This window comes from Vigna radiata, chromosome 3 (assembly GCF_000741045.1).
Source record: "Vigna radiata var. radiata cultivar VC1973A chromosome 3, Vradiata_ver6, whole genome shotgun sequence".
In the NCBI taxonomy this organism is placed as follows: domain Eukaryota; kingdom Viridiplantae; phylum Streptophyta; class Magnoliopsida; order Fabales; family Fabaceae; genus Vigna; species Vigna radiata.
The window spans coordinates 10,178,048-10,203,595 of NC_028353.1; the positions used below are offsets into that span (position 1 = coordinate 10,178,048).

Consider the following 25,548-nt stretch of genomic DNA (forward strand, 5'->3'; position numbering starts at 1 on the left):
ATGTACTTTTTTTTTGTTTTAAATTATCTTACATAATTAATTTTTACAACATAAACAACACGTGTCAAAAAAACACATGAACATGTTATACTCTCATGTGAAGTATTGTTTGTCACATTAAATAAATATAATATCTTTAGATGAGAGAGACTAAATTTAATGTTTATTAAGATAAGAAGATCAAATAGAATCAAAACTTCGAACAAAATTCAAACCAACCGTTTTAAAAACAAGAATTTTGGGTTGATGGCCTACAATTATTTTAGCAAAGATTTTAGTGTTGCATTTTTTGTTTAAAATATGGAGTGGAGATTCTCAAAGCAGAAGCATAAATTGTATTAATTATTAATGTGGTCGGAATGGTAATTAGCGATTTGAAGGAATTAAAAAAGATACGACTTTGTTTAAAAATCTTGTTAGAATCTTTTCAGCTTTATGTTTGTTGTGTAGTAAATATTGTGTCATTTTCATGTAAAGAACATTGAAAAGAAGAAGAAAAAGACGAAGTGTGAAAAACAAGTATGCAATTTAAGCAATAAAAAATTGGCGTTTATATATAAATATGGGATTACCCTTCGACCATACCCAATAGGAGGAATTCGGGGTAACCTTTCATTTGAAATGAATTGGGATAACACCCACCACCATCACATGCAACATTAACTTTCTTTCATTCATAATTCATCAACCAACCTTTCACCGGGCTCTCGTTCGTTCACTTCAGCCAACAGGTAAGCAACGAAAGTGTCAATTTTTGAATGAGTTAACTCTGTTTCAGACTCTTTCTAATTGCTTTCTCTATGAAAATCTGTTTGGCAGAATAGAATAGGGTATGTTTATTTTGATTTAGAAAACAGAGAAAGTTTCCTCTCAAGAGATGTTAAGGTTTTTCTTTTCATGTGTTACCATACTTGCTTCTCTTACAATAGCGGTAAAAGTAATGTATTTCTGCTATAAATGGGGTTTTCTTGAGAAACAAACGGCTACACACAAAAATAACTAAGCCCACATCACTTACCAACTTTCTTTGCTCCTTTCATCTTATTTATTCCACCATTTTTTATATCTAAAATATATCTTTTTCATTTATGTGTATATCTCTTTTTATTATGTAATTTTATTTATTTAATTATTTTTATTGATAAAAAATATTTATTTGGTGTCAACGAGTAGGCAACCTAACTTTATGATTGAAATATGTCGATCGGCAAGTTGAAGTTTCACGACTTATATAGATGTTCAAAAACTATTATTATTTTATGAGTTTAATTATAATTTTTTTTTCTTTTGTGAATATTTTTATATTACTGACTGATGAAAAATTAGCTTCATATAACTCTAAAAAAAATTAAGTTTAATAATTTTACTGATAATTTATGGTGAGGTGATGACGTTATAAAAAGTTTCAAAACGTTAATATATTTTAAACGAAAATAAATTCATAGGAGCTGTGTATATTAAAAACAAAATCATTTAAAACGAAAATTAATAAAGATGACACGTTGAATGGACCGTTACAGATAATAAATGACACGCTTATCTAGATGTTGAAATCCAATGCCGTATATATACATCCTCCTGTTGTGTCATAAATATTAAAGATGAAATTTTGATTATAAATAAAAGATGAAAAAAAGACACTTGCTTTTATTATTATCGGTAAATATTTAGTTGGAATAAGATTAAAACAACAAATATAAATAATTATTAATTTCTTCGCCCCAATGTTTCATTAGTGACTTCTTCTTCATGTTTAAAGTATTTGTGTTTGTGTTTGATTCGAATGCCTTCATTTCCGTTTTCTTTTATTATTGTATTTTATGCATATCTCCTTTTGGTCAGATTTCTTTTGGTTTCCAATAAAAGAAATTGTCTGTTTTTTTCCTTTTGGCTAAATCAGAAGTTAGAGGGATTGGAATAATGCTAAAATTTGTCTGTCTTTCTATATATATTTTTTCTTAATAGAAATATTATATTTTTAAAGAAAAATAATAATTAAAGCATTAATTATTGAGTGAAAAAGACGCATTGTAATACGTAAATTTGATGATACTTTTCACACCATTATCTTCATGGTCTTGCCTTTACGAAGCAGAGGGATATTAGGTTCAAGCATTGATGGTTGAAAAAAATAGATTAGTAATTTACACTTAATTATAGTTATATTATAATTTATAATCGTGAATAATATAGAAAATAATTTATCTAATAGGTTGGATATTCTCTATATTTCTCATTACATTAAAAAAATATCATATTTTATATAGTAGGAGCATTTTGACAAGTATAACATATATTACCAAAAAAAAAATAACATTAGCTAATCACATGTTTTAATCATTCCTGAAAATTTAATTTTCGTGAAACTTTACTTATTTGTTTTTAACACTCAAAAATGCTATTCCAAAAACAAAATAGTTAACTTGAAATAAACACCTCTTATAAATTTAAGTAAAAATAAAATATATACTTAAAAAACGTATGTTTAGGCAGAGTATATACATGAAGTGAAAAGTGATGAGAACAAATAGATAGCTGAATGGTTTCAACATTTTGTCACAGTTTTTTTATTATTTGCACATTACTATTAAAAAATACTATTAAAAAATCACTTTATTTGTCAGTGTAATATTTTAAGAATAAAATGTTTCTGTAGTTTTTAAATAAAGAAATATTATGTGCTAAGCATAATAAAAAATATATATGCTTAAACTTAAAGCATTACCATCTAGGTACTAAAAGTAAATATGAATTTAAATCCTTAACTAATATGATTTCTTTATAGGAGGAATTTGGACAATATTTAAATTTCGAAACCAATTTAAAAATCATTTAAAAAAAAAAACTAAATACGAGAAGAATACAAACCAACAGAATTTATAAAGTTCAAATTTTACATACAAACTTATTTTTACTTTTACTTAAATTTAAAAATAATCAAAATTCACAATCCTAACCGAATAACTTTTAAAACACAGTTCTTCGCATTAGAAACACTATGTTTTTTCACACAATTAAAACATTTGCATTGTATTAAAGCTTATATAAAAACAAAGAAAAAATATTTTAACAAAATTTTTAATAACATTTTGACATCCTACATATGTTATTTTTTTATTTATTAGTGTTAAAATATTGTAAAAAAAATTGTGTTAACACATTAACAGTGGAAAGATAATTATGAAACTTAGTGATGGATATCACAAAATGACGCATTGAATAAATATGGAGCCATTACAAGTGTGTCGTATCATTATACGTTTGTATACAAAAATATTTTTTAACATACTTAAAAATTTTATATTTATTTGATGTTTTTTTTTTTAATTTTTATTATTCTTTTTAAAATATAAAAATTTATACTTTTATAACTATTTTATTATTATAGTTTTTATTAAATGAATATAAAAAAACATCTTAGTATTATTATACATTATCTGTTAATATCAAAGCACAAGGACAGAACACTTAATAAATTAATAATTAATACGTTTAAAAAACGCTGGATCCCAAGGTTGTAGTTGAAATCTCTTTGAATGAGAAATTGTAAGTATATTACCCTATTAATTTTTGTCTATAAAAGGAGGTGTGATTGACTGGTTATTGTTGGTCTTGGTTGAATATATAAAAGAAGGGTGTTGGTTCATCCGTTCACGCTGGCGGTAAGGCATTGTTTGGAAGGAGCAGCATCTTACCGTCACGCTGCTCTCCACGACAACAAAACAACAAACACTACCTTCGGTGACAACAACAAACAATGGGAAGAGGAGACATTGAACTCGAAACAAACAAGGTCTATGACCACGATGATGTAGCAGACATTGAAGTTCCAAGTACCGCTCATCAAATTAGCAGCGGTTTGTGATCTCATTGCTTTTCACTTTTCCATTCTTTTATTACATTTCCAACCTTTCTCTCTACAGAACGTGAAGACTCCAAGTTTTGTGTTTGAATGAATATGGTGTAACAAGAACATAATTAACACGTGCTTTATTTTCTAACCAGCAAGAAAGTTGTGAAGAATACAGGCAGATTACGAATTTTTCAAAACTACCATTTTCACCAATTCATTTCTGTTGAGTCAATGTTTCGACTTTTGTTTTACATTACATTTATGATTTTTAAGTCTGAGTTTTGACTTTGCTCAATTCCAGTACTTTAATCTTCTATTTGTCTTTTCTGTTGGATGGCATAAGAAGAAAACAACAGGAACTAATTCTGCCTTCAATGGTTGAATTCTTCCCCTTTAATATATATATTTTTAATTTTTGTTACTTGTATGTATGCAGATTCATGGTTTCAAGTGGGCTTTATCCTCACAACTGGAATCAACAGTGCCTATGTGCTTGGATATTCAGGAACCGTTATGGTTCCATTGGGATGGACAGGGGGTGTGGTTGGTCTAGTTCTTGCTACCATAATATCACTCTATGCAAATGCTTTAATTGCTCATCTCCATGAATATGGAGGACAAAGGCATATTAGGTATAGAGATCTTGCTGGATTTGTGTATGGTAAGACACATTAGCTACTTTTTCATCCCTTCACTTTGCTTTCCCTGTTATTTCCTGCGACTTATGTTCATTTCATTATTGCAGGTAAGAAGGTCTATTCTCTCACATGGGCTCTGCAGTATATCAATCTTTTCATGATAAATACTGGCTACATCATTTTAGCCGGTTCAGCCTTGAAAGTAAGAGATTCTTTTAGCAAAGTATATATTTTCTTGCCATTTAATTAGGTTTGGATTCTTTTCCTTAATAACTTATTCCACTGATAAGTCTTTTGCTGTCATCTACCTATTGCAATGAAATTATTTCATTTTTTTTTTCTGTTTTTTTTTTTTGTTGAAATTGATATCTATTGAATTTTTGTTTGTTTGAACTAAATTTTGTTTTATTGTGATACAGGCTACTTACGTTCTATTCAGGGATGATGGTCTATTGAAACTTCCATATTGCATTGCCATAGCTGGACTCGTGTGTGCAATGTTTGCCATCTGCATTCCTCATCTTTCAGCTCTTGGAATTTGGCTTGGATTTTCAACTATCTTCAGCCTAATATACATTATCATATCATTTTTGCTGTCGCTTAAGGATGGTAATATCTCGTGTCTGAATGTTTATCCCCTCATATTAATCTCATGATAACTTGTCAACTGGTTTCTTAGTACATTTTTTTAATGTGAAAAGCAACACACAGTTGAACCATGTTAGGGACTGGAAAATTATAACTATTAGTTTCTGATAGTGACATCTCAAATATAAAACTCATGAATCGTGAAACAAACACTAAATGTACATTTGATATTGCATTCGATGTTGTGTATTATGCTTACTTTGTCGTGTCGAATATACTGTGAAAGACATGTGCAGTAAGACTATGCACTAACCAGTACAAAGTTACCAGGATTACAATCCCCGCCTCGTGATTACAACCTCCCAGGAGATGGTTTCAGCAAAGTATTCACCATAATTGGGGCATCTGCAAACCTTGTGTTTGCATTTAATACGGGCATGCTTCCTGAGATACAGGTTAGATAAAAGCTTGTGAATTTTCATACAATACGTTTTTCGTTGATATAAAATTCTCTTGCATTCATTATATGTTGTAGAAAATTGAGTTTTATTTGGTTATATAATAACTTGCAGGCAACAATTAGGCAGCCAGTTGTGAAGAACATGATGAATGCACTGTACTTTCAGTTTACTGTTGGAGTTTTACCTTTGTACCTAGTTACGTTCACAGGATATTGGGCTTATGGATCTTCTACATCAGTGTATTTGCTTAACAGTGTAAATGGTCCAGTTTGGGTGAAGGCTTTGGCCAATATTACAGCCTTTCTTCAATCGGTCATCGCATTACATGTACATACATCTAAATTAGACTCTTCGTTACTATTGAATGTTTTACATCAACTTTTTCCTTGGCTTGACTTGATAATAATTCTTGTTCTGCTTCTATTAGATTTTTGCAAGTCCAATGTACGAGTTTTTGGATACTAAATATGGGATCAAGGGAAGCGCATTGAATGTTAAAAACATGTCATTTCGAATCGTGGTAAGAGGTGGTTACCTGGCTTTTAACACATTTGTGTCGGCTTTCTTGCCATTCCTTGGAGATTTCATGAGTCTGACGGGGGCGATAAGCACATTTCCCCTTACATTTATTCTTGCAAACCATATGTACCTTAAGGCAAAGAAGGACAAACTAACAAGCTCGCAAAAGCTATGGCATTGGTTAAACATTGGTTTCTTTTCCATCATGTCTATTGCAGCAACAATTGCTGCCATTCGACTTATTTCTGTAGACTCCAAAACATACCATGTTTTTGCTGATTTGTGAGATTCCTTCTATTCTTTCAGCAATAGAAACCCAGTAATTTTTAGTGTTTAAGTTACCTTTTGTTTTAGGAATAAAGATAAACATAGGATTTCATCGTAGGAGATTGTATTGTACCAATGTGTTGATGTATTTAGTTGAGTAAACTTTTTACTTTTGAATAACACTGGTCACTCAGATCAGAAAATATGCATATTTGGCTAGTAAGAAATTGATCATATTCCTGACGGGAGTTAGTCCATCAACATCAACTCAGTCATGCAAGGTAAGCTAGAATCAACAATACAAAATAAATAAAATGATAATCAATACTCAATAAACTGAATACAACACTGAATTTAAATTGAGCCTAAGTTAACACATTAAAGAACGTTACTTCGTGGTAATAAATAATATCAAACAAATAGGAGAAATATTTTAGTTGATATTTCTACAAAAGAATTTAGTAAGCCTGCTATCTTAAAGACCTTCGTGAAATCATCTAACAAAAACTCCAAACCTGCAATATTTAAGAAATAGGCACTTGTATCAATAAATTAAGGTCTTTAGGCTCTTTTAGAATAATATATATATAAAGTAACAGATGTAATATACATGGCTACGCCATTTTCATATCCTCTACCTAAATGAGAAAATAAGTTCTATACTCTACAAACTTCATAAGTGATGGATATAAGAAAATGCTAAGAATTGTTGACTCCGCTAGCTTGATTTCATTGAACGATGCGGTTAGTTTCATGTCATCAACCTTGGTTGATTACGGTTACAAAACTCAGCTATTATTATTCCAAACCAAACAATAACTCTAACACTTATTTCATAGCGATGTGCAACAATCAAAATAGGGAAGATTAAGAAAACTAACAATCACTAAGATCATGAATAATGTACACACTTGGATATAAAATCTATATAAATAACACATGATGATGTAGTATGATGTAAAATCGTCATTTTCCTATCTCGAATGGCTAAAATATGACTTTAAGGAAAATGCAGATTTCATCTTAAAATACACATGGAGGTTCAATATCACATATGTTATTGAACTAGATGAAGAGCTCAAGGCACTTCCATAACAACAAACGTTTGTTTGAATTATCCCTTTTGAAAAACATATAATGAACAAATGCATGAACATATGATTGAAAAAATATAAATAAAATGCTTGAAATAGACATCTCAGCTCACCTTGTCAAGCATTATCCAGAGACCAATTTGAGAATGATGCAAATGGAGTTGAGAAGTATGAGGGGAACTCTAAGGTACTGAGTTGCATAAATGAGACCTATAAGTTGGCCTTTGAACGACTTAGTCCTTCCTACTGAGAAATCTGCAAAACCCCATCCTCTTGGTGCAAGAAAACGACCCTCATTTAAAATTGCCAGCGCATTTGCAAGAAGCAAAAACCCCTCAAGTAAAGTCCACAAACCCATTTCCCTACATTGAAAACAAATCCAACCATGTCATTATCACGTAACTGATGTTTGACATAGACATTTTAAAGGGAAGAAGAGTATGCTTCCATTCTCACAGAGCTCAGCTCAACAGAGACCTATTACCAAAGGATTGAATGCATCACTTTCCCTGAACTGAAGGTTGGTGGTACAAAACCAAAAAATTACTCTATAGTTACTGTTTTACAATCAGTTGGAGACTATGTGCACCTCACTCAATTACCATAATTAAATTACTATTTTTAATTAAAAATTCCAGAATATGAGTACATTGTACCAACTAAAATTCCACAAACCAAATTTCCTGATAGAAAATAAACCGCAGTAAATGAATCTACAAATAATTTCTCACATTGTGGAAAATGATGAACAAAACAGGTACAGACATTTAACTACAAAAACAGGAATAACCTTTGAATAACAAAACCACAAAAACATTCAGCCTGCCACAAAACAGGCTATTAAGGATGACAACAAATCCTAGATCTTCCAACAAAAACCAACAAAGAAAAAAATGCTGATGATTATTGTTTCGATAAAAAACAGGATCAAGTTAAGATTCAAATGAGTTAGTTTGAAAAGAAAAATTGATAAAACCTGATATGGAGACGTGAAATGAAACACTATCGATCAGATCATGTTGATGTTGAATGTGTGATCGAAATCGGAGGAAGGAGAATCCAACGCCCCAATCAACTTGACCGATGATCACAATTTATGTTGGATTGGCAAGTCCAGTAATTAAGAACCAAACTAAACTCACTTAGGAAAATTAATGATTTAGTTAAAGTTTTAGTTTCTCTGTGTAACTTATTTTTTCTTTCTTTTCTAATTTTTGTTTTTTCTTGTTTTGTTTAGAAATTTTACATAATTTTAATTATTTGATTTTTAATCCAAATATATTGAAAGTATAAAGGTCTTTTAATTCTACTTTAGTCACAACAAGTTTGTTAACTTTTATAAAAGTTTAATTTTTATTCCCTGGTTTTTTCTTCCATTTACTTTGTATAATATTGAACTTGAGGGAACATATGTGTTTTAGTTCAAAGAAGGTGAAGATAAAAGAGCATATTTTAAATAAAAAAATGTGTGACCATCATGCATGAGATATTAAATTTGATATTAGTACATTTGTATGATCAGAAAACTTTAATGGCTTCAATCCAAATCTGCATCCAAAATTCATACGGATAAAAAAAATAAGATAAGGAAAAAGCTCCACGTATTTACTTACCACAAGTTTTATGTATTAGAACATTCAAAATGTCAAAAATACATAACTACATTTTTTAAATTACAATTATTTGATATAAGAAATTCTAAAATAATATAGTATGATAGGAAAATCATAAGTTTATACTATAGTTATAACATTCGAAAAATATAGTACTAAAACTATAAATGGAATTATCACAAATTTAATAAAATATATAAGTTAAAATGCAAGTTTATAAAGTTATATTATAATCATTTAAAATAGTTATAAAATAAATTTAATATACAAGATATTAAGGTTAAAGTACAAAAGAATACAACAAAATACAAAATACAAAGAAAAAAGGTAAGTTAGCATTACAAAAAGAGTCTATAATATAATTGAACACTTCACACATTAATCATACTTCACATAAAACAATACACACATTTTAAACATGTCAAGACCTAGATTGGACTATCTAGATATAGTATGAATGTCGAACTATAGCGGGTTGTACACTTGTAATGGTCTCTACTATTTTGTAAAGTCATTGTCAATAGGTTTTGTCCTACTACACTCACAAGATTGGTCTGTACTGTGTCTTAGGCCATACTGGAAGCACCTAAACTAAGACCCCCTACTACCCTCACCAAATGTATCAATTTTTTCTACCTGAGAATGAATGGTCATTAGAATGTCAAGATAACCCACAAAACTGAATTCACTGCATTCATACTAACAATACTTGAAACATTCAACAAGAAGATCCTCTTTGTATCAAACCTTTCTACTTGAGAATGAATGACCATTAGAGTGTCAAAATAACCTCCAAGACTGAGTTCACTGCATTCATACTAACAATACTTGAAACCTTCAACAAGAAGTTCCACCTTGGAACTCATTTCCATAACTTTCCATTTAATATATACATACACATTCAACTTCATGTATCACAACAGAACCCATACGAAACCATTAAACATACATCAAAAGATATAAAACAATGCATCGAAAAATCACAAAACACTCTAAAACTGGAAAACCCAAAAACCTTACCAAGGGCGTTCAACGCCCTGAGAAGGGGCGCACAGGCGTCATAAGCCATTGGAAAGGGGCACTCAGCACCAAACTTAGGACAAATGGGGCGCTTTAAGGGAGCCCAGCACGACACCAGAACCTCATACATTTCTATTTTGATTTTGGTTACTTCTACACATACTTGAATGGTTCCTATGACCCTTGAAGCACTCGGAAACATCTAAAAATGGACTTCTAGCTCAAATTGACCACTTCAAACCAATTAACAACTCTAGATTTCCCAAACTCATTTCAACTCCTTTTAACACTAATTTCTATAAACTAACAGCATAAACAAGTTCTAATGAACTCTATAACAGACTTCAAACCCTCACATTTATCCCAAACATTCCAATTTAGAATCTCACCTATTAACACCACTAAACACACCTTGAACATTGTAAACACACTAGGATGACTACCATTCCAATTTACACAACATATCAACTAACACTCACCCTAAACAAGTTTAAGACCAAATAAACTGTCCTAAACCATAAATCCTCACTTTAGACCAAGTAGTTTAGTAAATCACTTTTCAAACCTCCACTTTTGACAAAAAACTTAATTCTTCCTTGTACTTAATACCCTTCAACGACCTATAACAATTTAACAACTTATAATACAATCAAATCTTGCATCATAACTTACCAAAAACAACTTTTAACCTGAGCCTAACAAACACGTCAATTTTCATACATTTTCATATCATTACATAATAATTTCAAGCAACTCAACATACTAGAATTCACAATTTAATTTAATGGTACAATTTAAATACATTATCATCATACAATCATGGACTACAACCTGTCTACCAAGCAAATTATAATTAAATTATATTCTTTTATCTTACACCGAAGCTATAAAGCTCTAAGAACACACACTATTTGCTTCCCGCAAAAGAAATTCTAAAAGCACTTATGAATTACCAAATTGAGATAGAAAAGAGTCTTTAGGACCACAAATTAACAAAGAACCAAGATGAGAGGTCATAAAACACTTACCACAAGAGATCATTATACACAATTTCAAACTAAGAACGACAGAGAAAAAGGAGTTGAAAATTACTTGTTTTAAAACAAAATATGATCGGTATACAATGGAGATTATCCAGTTGTGATCTCCTGAAAACTTCCTAATCGTTAAACAAATGATCGAGAAGTGACATAACTTAGAGAAAAGTGAAAGAAAACTAGAAGACAGTATTTTAAATAAATTGTTTGTGTTTTAAATAATGAGATGAACTTAAGAAATTCTATTTATTTTATTGAATTATTTTGACTTTAAAAGACTTGATCTAATTATTTTAAAACACTTATCAATTATAATATTTTTCTAGGTTCTTGCAATAATTATTGTATTAAATTGATTTATTTAAATTATAAATATAAAATTCACATTTATAACATTAAATAATATTAATTTTAACAAGACTTTACAATTTATATTTATTATAAAAATTTAATTCTTACATATTATATATAAGACAGTTTAAATAATATTTTCTTGTTTCGTCATGTGAAAAATATTTTAAACATAAAATTATTATAGAGAATAATTCAAAACGTGAACTTATGTTTCTTTCATACTCAATGATTTTACATCATTTAAAAATATTATAAAAAATTAATTATAAAAAATAATGATATAAATTCATAAAATCCACAATTTTATTAATATTATTATAAATTTTATCTCAAATATATTTATAATTGAATATTTTAATATATTATAATAAAATTTATTAATTATTTTATTTTTCACATTTATAAAATATTGTATTTAAATATCATATATATATATATATATATATATATTTACAATACTTAGATATAATTATACATATAAAATATTTATTCAAATATAATAATATTCATATTACTTTCTGAATAAAAATTAAAAAAATAACAAAAATAACGACTAGTTATTAGATTAAAATCAGACCATTGAAATAACAAACTAGAAAAATAAACGATGTGAAATAAAACTCAAATTTCCAAAGCAATCTAAGAAAAAGGTAAGCAACACTAGTCTTATACCATAGGAGATTCGAATATCCATTTGTAAAGATGGCCCCCACTTCTAAGATGTCATGTCACCCTATTCATTATTGTTCTAAATAACTTGGCATTTCAATCTCACGTGGATTCCAACCATACAAAAATATCTCTCAAAATTCTCACTGCTCCCATCATCAATCCATTCTCAGTAATTTGAAATGGTTATTCTTTGTATTTCCCCAAAATGTCCAATTTTTTTTCTCACAGTAACTTTTTTCTGGAAAATTTTGATCTGAAATATTCCATTTACTAGAATTTTGATCTGAAATCTTCCAGCAGTAAAAACAACTAAACCAGTGAAAAAGAGAAAAATGTCGAATCCATTTAATATAATAAATAATTTATGTAAGAAAACGTATTTAATTAATTAATATATATTCTGAAATTGTATATGTTAAAGTGTTGATTCATTAATTCATGTCATAGAAGGAGGAAAACATCATTGTCACCCATGAATGAGTACCGAATAAGAGCCATTGTTCATTTTCTTGTTGTTTTTCTGTGTACTGGAACTCTTCCATTTTCCCTTTCTATACTCTCTTACAGTTAGCAAGCTTACCCAGCTCCGTAGACTCGGTTCTTCAATGGCTCAAATTGCTCTTATTGCTCCACCAACTTTCATAGCCATCACCACCGGCATGTACCACTTTCCACGCTATCGAATTCACCATCCAACCTCTGATCTCTTTTTTTCCTAATTTGTTTTGTGTTCTCCTAGGTAGAGGAAAACATCACCTGCATGAACTCTCGTATGCAAGAAAGAAACCGAGTTTCCCATTACTTGTTGAGAGTAGGAAGATGGAGAAAAGTCAATTGTTTGTTTCTTCAAATTCCGGTGATGAAAGGAGTAGAAGTGTGGCGGTCAAAGTTTCAGAAGGAGGAGCCATCTCTCTCCCTCATGGCTGGCCACCACAAAAGAAGGTAAGTTTTAACAAACTTTTCCTATCATAGTAGATTAACAAATCAATTATTATTTTTTATTTTAAAAATATATCTCATTGTCTATCTGATATTTTCAAATAACAAATCCTATTAAATAATTTTAACAGTTTATCTTTAAATGACTAAATTCATAGTTTTGACACTATCACTATACAGTCACTTGATGTTGATAGAATAAATAATCAACTATAAATTAAATTTTCTATTTTAGTAGAAGAATTAGTTGGTATTTACCGCCGTATTTTCTCTTATGATTTCTAAAACAAATATACGCCTTATATTTATACGTTGTTATAAAAGTATATATTGTTAGCTATTTAAAATGCATTATAAGTCGTGTGTGGTGCATGAGACGAAATGGAACTAATAAATTATATATTTATTAAATATAATTTTTTTTAGAAGAATGAAAGACATCCAGTAATAATACAATAATTCTAGTTTATTTAAATTTTTACGTTTTGTTTTTGTAAGTATTTGCAAATAAAATAAACAAACAATTGGGAAGAGTTTGTATATAAGTTGAAGATAATTTAGACACAAACTAAAAAAATTGAAAAAATTGGAAAAATTATATAAGAGAGCTGTACAAATTAAATTGTGAATAATCTAATTTTTTAAATTACGAAAATTAGTTTATTTTTATTTATTACCTTAAAAATACTATTGAATAAGTTTGCTCGATAACCTGCTTAAAAAACTTGAGATTTATAAAAAAATATTAAAATAAATAAATATAAAATGTATTATACATTTTCATTACGAGTTAAATATAGTAGTTACCTACCAAGTATATTAGTGAAGTTAAGTGTTATTTTTGTAAAAAAATATCATCATATATGACTTTTTTTATTATTTTTCGTATTTATGTTTTATTACATTTCACTTTGTTTTCCTACTCCTTTCCAACGTGTCAGACGAATATAAGTCTTATAATATTAGCAATTTCTTTCAATAAATAAAATTTATGTAACCTCATTAATAAATAAATAAATAAAAATTAGATTAAAATAATTTAAAAAGTTACCTATTAAATTATAGGTGCATTACTAATAATAAATAAAGTATTTGAATACTTAAACCCAGGAGGATAAGTTTTTATCCACTAGTTAACTAACACTATGTTTCTTTCCTAAGCAACAAAAAGTATATTAGACTTTTCTGTCAAAAAAAAAAAACTTTTCTTACAATACTCTTCAATAATAAGAATCATATTTCAATTTTGTCTATATACTGTAAATTTTTTTGATGAAATTTATCATACTTTTTACGTAATTTACTTCCTAAGAAAAGCCTATTTATCATCTTCATTTTTAAACGAAAATGAGAAACTTTTATTACCAATCTTGTTCTTGCAAAATTCACGAACTTGCTATGACATAATTACGGTACGCATATGTTTTAAGGAAGAGACAAAAAAAAGGCTCAAACAAAAATAAATAGCCCAACGGGCCACATTAAATAGGATCCACAAGTAATTGAATTATGGACCTATGTCAAATATGACCCACAAAGGATTGAAATATGTTATCATAGACAAAATAAAAAATAAAATAAAGTCTTTTATTGGAAAAGGCAAAGACATAAAAAAGCCGAAGTATTCGACTTTTATTTCTCTTCTCCAAAACGAATTAAATATATTGACATGTATTTCTGACATGCTATATAACTCTAAAATCAAACTCCTAAAAATTAATTTATAATCTTCATATTTATAAACTGGTCCCTTCCTACTAATGAATTAGCATAGACCAAGTCTATGAATGAATGATATATTTATTACTTATCCTTAAATGCACCATAAGTAATAAATGTTTTAGTAATTAATATATTCAGCTTTCAAAATTGCATTTATTTAAACGAAAAATCCTTAAAAATTTTGAAAGTTCGAAAGAAATAAAATAAAGTGGTGATGATATGTGACATGCTTGATTTTATAAAATAAAAAGTATGTTTTCAGAATTAATTTCAATTATACTTATTGCATATACACCTTAAATACATTTTTTTAAGATGTTTTCATGTCTGGATCATGCAACAACATTTTTCAGACAATCCCTTTGCAGGGAAACAGGAGAAATCATGAATTGCTCATAATACAAAATCACGTGCAAAACCCCTTCTCAACATGATTTGTGGGTCAGGTTTATTGAATTTACAAAAAGTAAAAAATAAAAATAAAAACTTAGAAAACAAAATAAGGACGTGTTTGGACTCCCTTCCTGCCACCTCCCATGCCAAACTTTTTTGGTCAATTCTGCCTAACTTCAAGTCCCTACCATAATAAGCGCGTTGAGTTCAGCAACTGTTCTAGATTATTAGTGAAATTTTCACGTCTAAGTTAGACTTATTCTGTCCTATTAATTAATAATATTTTTCACACACAAATCACACGGTCCACCGGTGCATCCAGTTGTAGAAAATCTCTTAATTCTTGATGGATCATGGATCGTGCACTCCTTCATCTTCCAATCCAGATTTGATTCCTTCTTTTGTTTTGTTTCTTACGATATTAATACCATCTTTTTATATAATACTAATATATTTGAATCGTCTTTTTATTCCGTAGCGCACACCCTTTTATTCTCTTCTTTACCCTTTATTCATTTGCAAACAATATATTTAATAATCTTTTAAAATTTCCCTTCAACAGTTGACCACGCAACATCTACCTTATTTCTTAACAAAAGATGCTACCCATTAAGATTTTTAAATACTAAACATCCTTTATTTCTCAACTAAATTAACAAAATTACTGATTTTTAAAGATCTTGTAATAAAAATAGTAAAATGCATTCCTTTCAACCCATGTAAAACATTCCAAAGTTTAACTGTTTCTCTTTATATTTTTCTTCCAACTTACATCTTACCATAATTACAGAGGAAACTGGTAAATCTGCCCCAATCAAATAACTACCCAATAACTGATTCTGGTGTTGGTTTAATAATAATAAAATTAACATTAATACTCTAATATGATATAAATAATATAAATAGTATAGTATAATATAATATAATAGTTTTTTAGCAATATTATTACATCTTACGTTGTGCAGCTTTAAATGCTGTATTTTCTTTCCTCTCTCTTTCCCTGTATCCGCGTTTGGGTCAAGTTTGAGTTGCAGAGAGGTTGCAAGCACATCCCACACACACATTTTTTGGTTCTGTCATCCACAGGACCCAGATTTCTAATTCCGACCCAGACCTACCACTATTCTTAATTTCTCCGACCCCAAGCCATGGATTCCCAGATCCATGGCTTGTAAAGTCAACCCCTTTATCATTGTATTGGTTGTCCCCACTCAAAGCTAAACCCTTCTTCAATGCCCAGATCCCCATTAACCTTTCTCTGAAACCGCAGGGTTCTGAAGATCAAATCGAAGGCATAAACAGAATGAAGAGTTCCAACCGGTTCTTCACTGTAGCGCTGGTGGCGGCGTGGTACTCCTCCAACATTGGGGTGCTTCTCTTGAATAAGTATTTGCTCAGCAACTATGGGTTCAAGTACCCGATCTTCCTCACCATGTGCCACATGACGGCGTGTTCCTTGCTCAGTTACGTGGCTATCGCGTGGATGAAGCTAGTGCCGTTGCAAACCATTCGATCCAGGGTTCAGTTCTTCAAGATCTCTGCTCTCAGTCTAGTTTTCTGTGTCTCCGTTGTGTTTGGGAACATTTCTCTGCGCTACCTCCCCGTATCGTTTAACCAGGCTATTGGCGCCACCACGCCCTTCTTCACTGCCGTTTTTGCTTACCTTATGACCTTCAAGAGGGAGGCTTGGCTCACTTACCTCGCCCTTGTTCCTGTTGTTACTGGAGTCATCATTGCCAGTGGGGTATGTCTCATAACACCACACCCTTCTAATGATACTAATTTGGACTTTTTTTTTTATGTGATTTCAGATTGGTTCAACATGAAATTGAGAATATTTAATTAACTGATGTTTGTGTTGTGTGTGTCTTGTTCTATTTGGCCTTAGGGGGAACCTAGTTTCCATCTCTTTGGGTTTATTATATGTGTTGCGGCTACGGGTGCAAGGGCTCTGAAATCAGTGCTGCAAGGGATTTTGCTTTCTTCTGAAGGGTAAGAATTCAGAAACTCTACAGTGATTCGTTAACCATTAATGTTTTGGTCCCTGTTTGATGTTAACAACGGACAAAAGCTTAAACCAATTCTGGAGTTTACAATTCTGGGACTATAATTTAAAATAGGATAATTATATAAACCAAATGAATTGTTTAATTATGGTTTAATTATTCCTATGCTTTTGTAGAGTGTTCAAGTTCTATGTTCAAATGGGTATTGACAGATTTCTTGTGTGGCAGAGAGAAGCTGAATTCTATGAACCTTTTGCTTTACATGGCTCCAATGGCTGTGGTTTTCCTTCTTCCTGCAACGCTTATAATGGAAGAGAATGTGGTTGGCATCACGTTGGCTCTTGCTAGAGATGATTCCAAAATCATTTGGTATCTGCTGTTTAATTCGGCTCTTGCATATTTTGTCAACCTGACCAACTTTTTGGTCACGAAACATACAAGTGCTCTGACCCTTCAGGTAAGTCGTATTAATCTATTCGGCTTCCTTTCCTCTATTTTCTTAATGTACTTTTCACTCCAACAAACTGTCTGTTGTCTCATCTGTTGGTAGTTGGGACATCAGATTTTGGTGGTTGTCAAATGAGTTTGTTGTCAAATCACAGGATATGTATCACCATATCGGCATTATCTTGGTCATTGTTTTGTTTTTTTCTTAGTTCTTCTGCAATGTGATCAGTGGTTGAGTTATTTTGTTTCCATGATTCTTTTTTGTTTGAGAATTGAAATTCTTTGAAAACAAACTACTTCAGACTGTGATATTTTACATTGTCTAGTATTTTTCATTTGCAATCTAGTTTCTCAGAATTCATAAAGATCCAATTTTTCTAGTTTCTAGATTGTGTGATTACCAGATATTTCATAAATAGTTATTACAAACTTAATTGAAGGGATGCCACTCAGAACTTTCTGCCGGATCCCTAAAGCTAGTACTAGGCTAGTACATTCAAACATTGTTAAAACTGCATTAACATAATTTGTTGAACTCCCATATAACTTTGATCTTACTTGATACCTCCTGCCATCCTGTCCTTGATCATGTTAGCAATGAATTTAGGGTGGTTGATGTGTACATTTGCGACAAGATGAGAGCGAGTTATTGGGAATTTCTCGTGGAAACTTACATTCAGTAACCAAATCTATATATCCCTTTCAAAGTTCTCTTTGATTTTTGTTTTGTATTTCCCCAAGTGTTTTTGGATTGATGAAATCTGTGATTCAAATGAGGATGTGTGATGAAACCTGTGTGCTTTGTTATGCTGTGCTTCAAATTTGATTGACGTTTGCTTTAGTTTTTCTTTGTCTGTTTAATTTGTGATGATTATTCTTAAATTGAATTGGATTGATAATGTAAGAGTTGGCCTCGTGCAGGTTCTAGGAAATGCTAAAGGTGCTGTAGCAGTAGTAGTTTCAATTCTAATATTCAGAAACCCAGTTTCGGTCACTGGAATGATGGGTTACTCACTCACAGTGTTTGGAGTTATACTCTATAGTGAAGCCAAAAAGCGAAGCAAGTGATCTAATACATCATCATCATTCATGTTCAACAAGCATTGAACGGACAACCTTTAGCTATACTCCACAACATTTACTTTTCATTACTACACAGGCAACCTCACCATTTCAAGAGGCAAATCTAATTAGCATGCTAGTAATCCGAATCCAGAGTTTTCTGACTCTAATACACATTTTTTTCCCACACGCCAAGCCTCATTGAAAGGGTTCCGCATTGTATTAGCAACGATGCAGAAATGGTCCATAGAACAAAAGTTGCAATAATCGAGTACTTTTTGTCATTTATTATTGGAGGAAAAAGAGTTGTAAAATTGGATATCTACACTTATATTGTTCCATCCTATTTACATTCGTTTATTAATGATAGAATTGATATTTTTGCCCATCTTCCAAATTTTTTAATATCACTTCTGAGATATTTCGAACCAGAGAATGGTAACAAAGAATATAAACATTCTTTACATATTAATTATTCACGCTCCATAATTTTTAATCGCACATGCGGTAATGAACACATGGTGAATTCCATATTCCTTAACTTGTCAGTAGAAATCAGAAATGACCTTTTTGTTTATTCATTTTATCCAAGAAGAAAGTTGCATAAGCTGTCATCATTGCCGACCGTATAAAATAAAAAAGTCAACGCTGGAACCTCTTATAACTCAAACAATTAGAACTATTTTTTAGTGTACATCTATTTCATTTCTGCTGATGACAGCAAATGATTTTAGTTATGTAAGCTAAACATTAAAATTTGTAGTTCAAAGTTCCAATACGTAAAAATGTACTCACCAAAGTGATAGTTGTATCATTGTTCTTCAGCATAATCCACAGAAGAAATAACAGGAAAGTATGGCTGAAGCGATAAAAGCATGAGACAATAAAAAGGTTATTCGAACACATTCTTTCTTCCATTTGTATTCTCTTACTTTTTTCTGTCGAACTCTTGACTCCATCCTCACACGTGATTACGGATATCCGTAAAGCATATGGCGAATAAAAAAAAACACTGTAAGAAAGCGACATTCAAATATGTTTGTATTAGGATAGTTTTTCCAGGGTTGTCATTACTGAGTACCACGTTTCTTAGTTTATTTCTTTCTCCATTTCTATAGTTTCTTCTTCCGTTCATATTTCAAACTTTATTTATTTACTTAAAATTAGTGTCCTTGTGAATTTATACTATAATTTTTAAAATGTTAACAAAGGTAAAATCCGAAAACAATGTATAAGTCCTATTATATAAACACAATGAAGAAATCCTATCATATATTATTATATTCGATTTTTTTTATATTCTATTTATTTGTTTTTATTACTATCTAATACAATTTTTGAAATCAAAGTTAAAAATTGAAATATCAATACTCTTTCAAATAAAGGTTAATTAAGATATGAAATTCCATTCACTTCTGAAAAAAATTGCAGATGACCTTTCCAATAAAGAGTTTAACACTATTTTGTTTATAGAAAATCTATATAAACAAAATATTCTTTTTACAGCGGATGAGATAGAATCTATATTCTTTTTACAGCGGATGAATTTCTTAGATATTATATTTTAAAGTTGAAAATAATAAAAAATGAATTCAAAAACTATAAAACAAAATTAAACTTGCGTGTTTATTATTCTCGGCCCCAAGATATCTACTATTTAATTACATGTACCCGTATGAATTCAAATTGCAGTAACATTGAAATAACGTAAACTTATCATTGAACGGGTACCGAACCCTGCTGAAGACAATCCTCTGAAGGCACAGTTTTAGTATTACTACTTCTACTTAACGACAGATTAAGAGTGGTCAAGTCTGGATCCGATCGATGCTTGTCCCAAGCCGCATCAAAATGTAGGCCTTTGCTTCTGGATGCACAGAAGGACACGGACAGAATGAGGGTATGGATATATCACTGGTACAAAGAAATTAATCAAAAATAAAGCCTTACTCTTGAAGTAGGATCAGTATCTGACATATATTTGCTCTAATATCTTCCCGGGCTGTTCTCAATGCTGCCTCCTTATACACAACGGCAAGTTCATCTACCAATCTGAAGTGAAAATGAAGTTATGTGCTCGAATGAATTATATTAACAAGGCACATGTAGAATAGAAATAAAAATGTATGTCCATGAACTCAAGGACCCATTCTGCCACTTAAGTGGGAAACCAAGATTAAGTTCAGTAACTTCAAAATTCAAAATTCCCCTGGAAATGGGCTAGGAGAAAAGGAAAATTCCTGATGTAGTCTAAATCTCTAGTGTATCTGGCTTCCAAAAAATTAACTTCTAAGGCAACCCTTGTCTAGAATTGGAGATCAAGACATTCACCGTGGAAAAAATATGTCAAGAAACATTATTCATTGATGGAATAAACATTAAATAGGAACATAAGTAAGTCATGGCCTCATCTTCTTGTAAACATCATAAAAAAGAAAGGGAACTTAAAGTTCCATTTCATAGCAAAGGAAAAAAGTTAATCATAACATCAATTCAATAAAATATCTGCATCAGATCATTACAGAATAATGTTTTGACTATGATAAGGACGAAGACATAAACAAGTAAAGGATACCCTCAAGTGCTACAGAAGTTAATCCCTATTTCTCAAGTACGTAACTGCCATGTTTATCTTAAATAAATAGTGCATACGGTCATTTTTTTTTTAACTTACTTTGCAATAAATGGTGAGTTCCTTATCCATGTCAGTCTCAAAATTATATATGTACATTTCAGAACCTGCAGAATGCACATTATGAAAGAGTTAATCAGAAAGTACTTTTTTTCCTTTTACCAAATACTAAAAGAACAAAGTAGCATACATATTCATCAATGTCAAAATCATACTGCGAAAAGAAAGCCAAGGTCGAAACTTTTTCTAAGTTAAACAATTCAACTATTCTGAACGTACATCCATTTCAACAATGCTGGTTACAACCAATGATTTTGGTTCAGTAAGATAAACTTTTAAAAGTGTCGGCCAAAGTTTCAATACATATAAAGGTACTCACCAAAAGAATAGTCTCATTGTCATCAGCGTGCATCCACTGAAAAAATAATGGGAGAATGCGCCTGAAGTGAGCTAAGAGCACAAGACCAACTCCATTAAACAGTGAATCAGCATATCTAAGCCAGGCAATTCGGCGATCTTTATTTCTGGGCTGGCGCTCCAGGTGACTTATAAACTCATTTAGCATCCTTTCAAACCTATTCAAGATAATTATATAATGAAATCAAGATGCAATATACGCTTCAAAGAGCCAAGAATTTAAACAAAAGGATACCAACACCTTAGAGATTGAGGAAACTTGCTGACCAAAATAAATAACACCCTCGCAAGTAGTAAGTAAAAATTCTTTGCTCGTTACACCTAGCAGTCAAAATCTGCCACATTAACATTATATTCATTCACTCTCTACTTGATGAGATTAAGATCATTTAACCAAACATAATAAAGGTTTGTTGTACAAAGAATTAAAAATTTTATGCTCTATTGGTCTATTAAATGGAAAAACTTCCTTTGCTATATAAACAGAGCTTGTAATTTGTTATTCCCTTGTAATTAAATGAAAAGTATCAGTACTACAGGATTATAATCAACGCGTACACAATATTCTATATTTCTGAGACGGGAAAACTATGTTTCAAGCAAGTCTGTACAATAGTCAAGAACCAACTGCATAAAGATGGAGGGCATGGCTAAGTAATATCCACATTCATGCTTATTTAGATAGCTAATTATTTGAATGCCAGAATTCCCAACAGCATTCAACACGTAAAAATCTTTAAAAAATTCCCATGAAACTATAACATCTATAATTGAAAGATAATAGAAAGGAAATGAATGAATATACCAAGGACTACGGGGATTACTTCTCTGAGTAAGAGTCACAAGAACTACCGACGCCTCAACCACATGATGCCATATCTCGTCATCAGAAGCCGTGTTCTGGCAACAGGCATCTAGAACAGCGTCCACATACCCACCAAGCTCAGCTGCATCCACATTTCTCCCAATATGTGCGAGGCTAATCATGCCCTGACCCTGAAGTCACACAAGAGAACAAAACTCAGTCACCACAAACAGAACTATTTCAAGATTCACTAGATTATATTTGAACTTCCCATTGCAATTACAGCACAGCACACACCTTCACTACCGCGGACCAATGATCAACAGCAGTCAGTGCACAAGGAATCACCAATCCACACAATTTACCCAAATGAGGATAATCAACCTGTCATAAATCCAATCATTATCTTAATGTCTCAGCATGGACAACTAACTGAACCAAACTTGAAGTTGTGAGTAAATAATGCTTGCATCCATAGCATGAGTTCTTTTTACAAACCATCCAGTCACAAACTGATAATTGGTTGACTTCCACAATAACCAGTTAACTACTTTAAAAGGCATTGCCACGAAATTTCTAGTCCGTTGGAAATGTAGAATATATTTTATTTTCTACTAAGAATGTATACAAATTGAACTATCATATTGTTATCTTTATTTTATTGTGATAACATACAATCAAAGTACCGATATCTAACCTGTGTAATAAACCATCTAAACTGAAAAGCAGCGAGAATGGCAAACCCAACGGGAACTCTCGCCGATGCTGCGGAGAACTCGTCACTCTCGTCGGACTTATTTATGGAGCTCTCCTGAATCCTCTCTTTCAAAAGTGGCAAAACCTCGGGCATCAGTTCCAGTACCAACCTCTTCTCCGGAGGAACAACGACATCACGATTTCCGTTCCCGAGTTCGGCGAGATAAGCGCAGGAGAGCTCGGAGAAGGACGAGGTTGCGAGAGAGGAGAGGTGGCTGGGGATCCATGATAGAATGCCGGAATGGTCGAAGGCGGAAGAGCACAGGAGAGCGCAGGCGAGAGCGAGGTCTTTGACGGAGGCTGTGGGTAGTAGGAGGGGTTCGAGAAAGGCTTTGACAGAGATATTGGAGGCTCGGTGTGGAGTGTAGGGGACGGTGGCCAAAGACTCCGATAGTTGGGTCGATGAACGGAGAAGAAGTTCTCGGAGCGGGGAAGATGGTGGTGCTTCCAACATTTGGTACTGATTAGGGTTTGGTTCGACACCGCCGGTTTTCTGTAAACGACATCGTAATAAGCCACTATATATTATGAATTCTATATATTTTAAATTACTTTATGGCTTCTGCGATTGAAAGACTCGGAGAGAGTCATTGAACAAATTTGAAGATATTTTTTTTCCTTGGCTGAATTCAAGGAAGTAAAAATTACTGTATAACTTAATTCATGTGATAGATTAAAAGAAATATTTTTTAAATTTATTTTTATTTATTTTTAAATCCATTTGAATAAATAATAAAAAAATACTTTTTAAATTTTCTCAAATTCTTTTAATTATTTTTCCAAATTCCTTTAAGTAAACAAGTCATTGGCTTCATGATGAAGGCAAATATTATTTTACTTATATGATCAGATTAATTAACAATTATATATGTATACGTGTGAAATTTACTTAATATATATTAGATTTATTGTCAGATTTAATTATAATCATTTCAATTTTTATTTGATATAAACCAAGATTATTTTATTTTCAATAAAATTGTATAGTACTGAATTTTTATTTTTATATTATCGTAACATATTATAATAACACTACAAGTAAACTTGTAATTATAATATTAATAAGAACAATAATTAAATAAATAAATATAATAATAAATTATATTTTCTGCAATTGTAAATAACAACTTCAATTTAATTTTAACATATTTCCTTCTATTTATATTTATATTAATATCACATTTATTATCAAGAGTAAAATGTAATCATATAATTTATTTATTAAAATATTTTTTAATCTATTTTATCTACATGTCATACTAAAACTTTCATTTCAAATCTATTCAAATTATACCATTTTTTTCTTAATTGAAACAATCTCACTTTCGTCTCATTTTCCTCTTAAATTCACCTAAATTTACTCTTCTAAATTCATCTTTAAATCTAAACACGCCCATTAATTTAATTATTAAAATTTAATATTATTATTATTCTCAATATTCTTGTTGACATGTTTCAGTATCAATTTCTCATAAGAAATCAATTTAAATTTAAAACTTTGGAAACCGTATGGGAGATGTTCTAACCTTAATAATATGTTTAATTAATTATAAATGAGTTGTCAAATTAGATTTGACTTATCAAACCAAAACTGAAAAGTACACCAATGCAATTTAACTTAAAATCTAATCTAATCCTTTAATCTTTTAATCTAATGGATCAGGCTAATATTGACCTCTTTATTTTATAATTTACATTTATATAAATTTAAAACTGAACAATATCAAATCAATTAAGTTTAATTATTTTTGTCAATCACTTGTCTGTAAGGCCATTCAAAATTGACTGAAATCTTTCTAAGTTAAAAAATTTTGAGCCATTTTTAAAGGGTGCATTCAGTGGTACTTATGTATTAATTTATTAAAACTATGGTCAGTAAATGGACCAAGCTTTTCGAGTGCTGTTTGAATTGTAAGTTAAGCTACATAGGTAGGTACATAATTAAAACCATGGTCATTATTAACCTTGTCCTTTCCCTGATCAAATGGTCCAAATTTTATATATTCCTATAACAATGAGTCTTGGTAAGAAGGGCAAGTTTGATTCTCACATTAATGAAAATAAAAAAAAAAAACAAATTGAATAACATACAAAAAGACCGATATAGTTATTTTTTAATATAAACTTTTTCATCACTTATTGTTACTAGATACTTTTAATATATCTTTTTTCAAATGACCTCAACTTAGGAATCTAAACTTCCGTTAGAGTCCCAAAATATCCAATATTTTACGTGGGAAATTGCATCAACTC

General features: G+C 30.7%; 4 protein-coding genes across 5 annotated transcripts; 2 read left to right on the forward strand and 2 right to left on the reverse strand.

Moving 5' to 3' along the window:
• The first annotated feature begins 571 nt into the window (after window positions 1-571).
• On the forward strand, window positions 572-6,506 carry LOC106757844 (proline transporter 2). Of its 2 annotated transcripts, none has more exons than XM_014640674.2 (8): window positions 572-731; window positions 3,632-3,857; window positions 4,290-4,514; window positions 4,599-4,693; window positions 4,911-5,100; window positions 5,410-5,534; window positions 5,652-5,867; window positions 5,968-6,506. In XM_014640674.2, exons 2-8 carry the CDS (start codon window positions 3,758-3,760, stop codon window positions 6,343-6,345), a joined length of 1,329 nt encoding a protein of 442 aa, XP_014496160.1. In that variant the 5' UTR covers window positions 572-731; window positions 3,632-3,757; the 3' UTR covers window positions 6,346-6,506. The 2 variants fall into 2 exon arrangements, with proteins under 2 accessions (XP_014496160.1, XP_014496161.1); XM_014640675.2 differs by having other exon boundaries at window positions 3,635-3,857.
• A 104-nt stretch (window positions 6,507-6,610) lies between these two features.
• Window positions 6,611-8,578, reverse strand: LOC106757521 (immediate early response 3-interacting protein 1). The gene is made up of 3 exons (XM_014640193.2): window positions 8,397-8,578; window positions 7,534-7,782; window positions 6,611-6,841 (listed from the first exon to the last, which is right to left on the reverse strand). Exon 2 carries the CDS (start codon window positions 7,776-7,778, stop codon window positions 7,545-7,547), a length of 234 nt encoding a protein of 77 aa, XP_014495679.1. The 5' UTR covers window positions 7,779-7,782; window positions 8,397-8,578; the 3' UTR covers window positions 6,611-6,841; window positions 7,534-7,544.
• A 4,026-nt stretch (window positions 8,579-12,604) lies between these two features.
• LOC106757848 (probable sugar phosphate/phosphate translocator At3g11320) lies at window positions 12,605-19,075 on the forward strand. Its single transcript, XM_014640679.2, has 6 exons — window positions 12,605-12,773; window positions 12,856-13,058; window positions 16,441-16,914; window positions 17,059-17,162; window positions 17,405-17,633; window positions 18,545-19,075. The coding sequence occupies exons 1-6, from the start codon at window positions 12,722-12,724 to the stop codon at window positions 18,689-18,691; spliced, it is 1,209 nt and encodes a 402-aa protein (XP_014496165.1). The 5' UTR covers window positions 12,605-12,721; the 3' UTR covers window positions 18,692-19,075.
• Window positions 19,076-20,285: 1,210 nt separating this feature from the next.
• On the reverse strand, window positions 20,286-23,828 carry LOC106756820 (uncharacterized protein At2g39910). Its single transcript, XM_014639419.2, has 7 exons — window positions 23,237-23,828; window positions 22,837-22,923; window positions 22,540-22,730; window positions 21,697-21,892; window positions 21,360-21,424; window positions 20,636-20,737; window positions 20,286-20,552 (listed from the first exon to the last, which is right to left on the reverse strand). Exons 1-7 carry the CDS (start codon window positions 23,747-23,749, stop codon window positions 20,402-20,404), a joined length of 1,305 nt encoding a protein of 434 aa, XP_014494905.1. The 5' UTR covers window positions 23,750-23,828; the 3' UTR covers window positions 20,286-20,401.
• Between the last annotated feature and the right edge of the window lie 1,720 nt (window positions 23,829-25,548).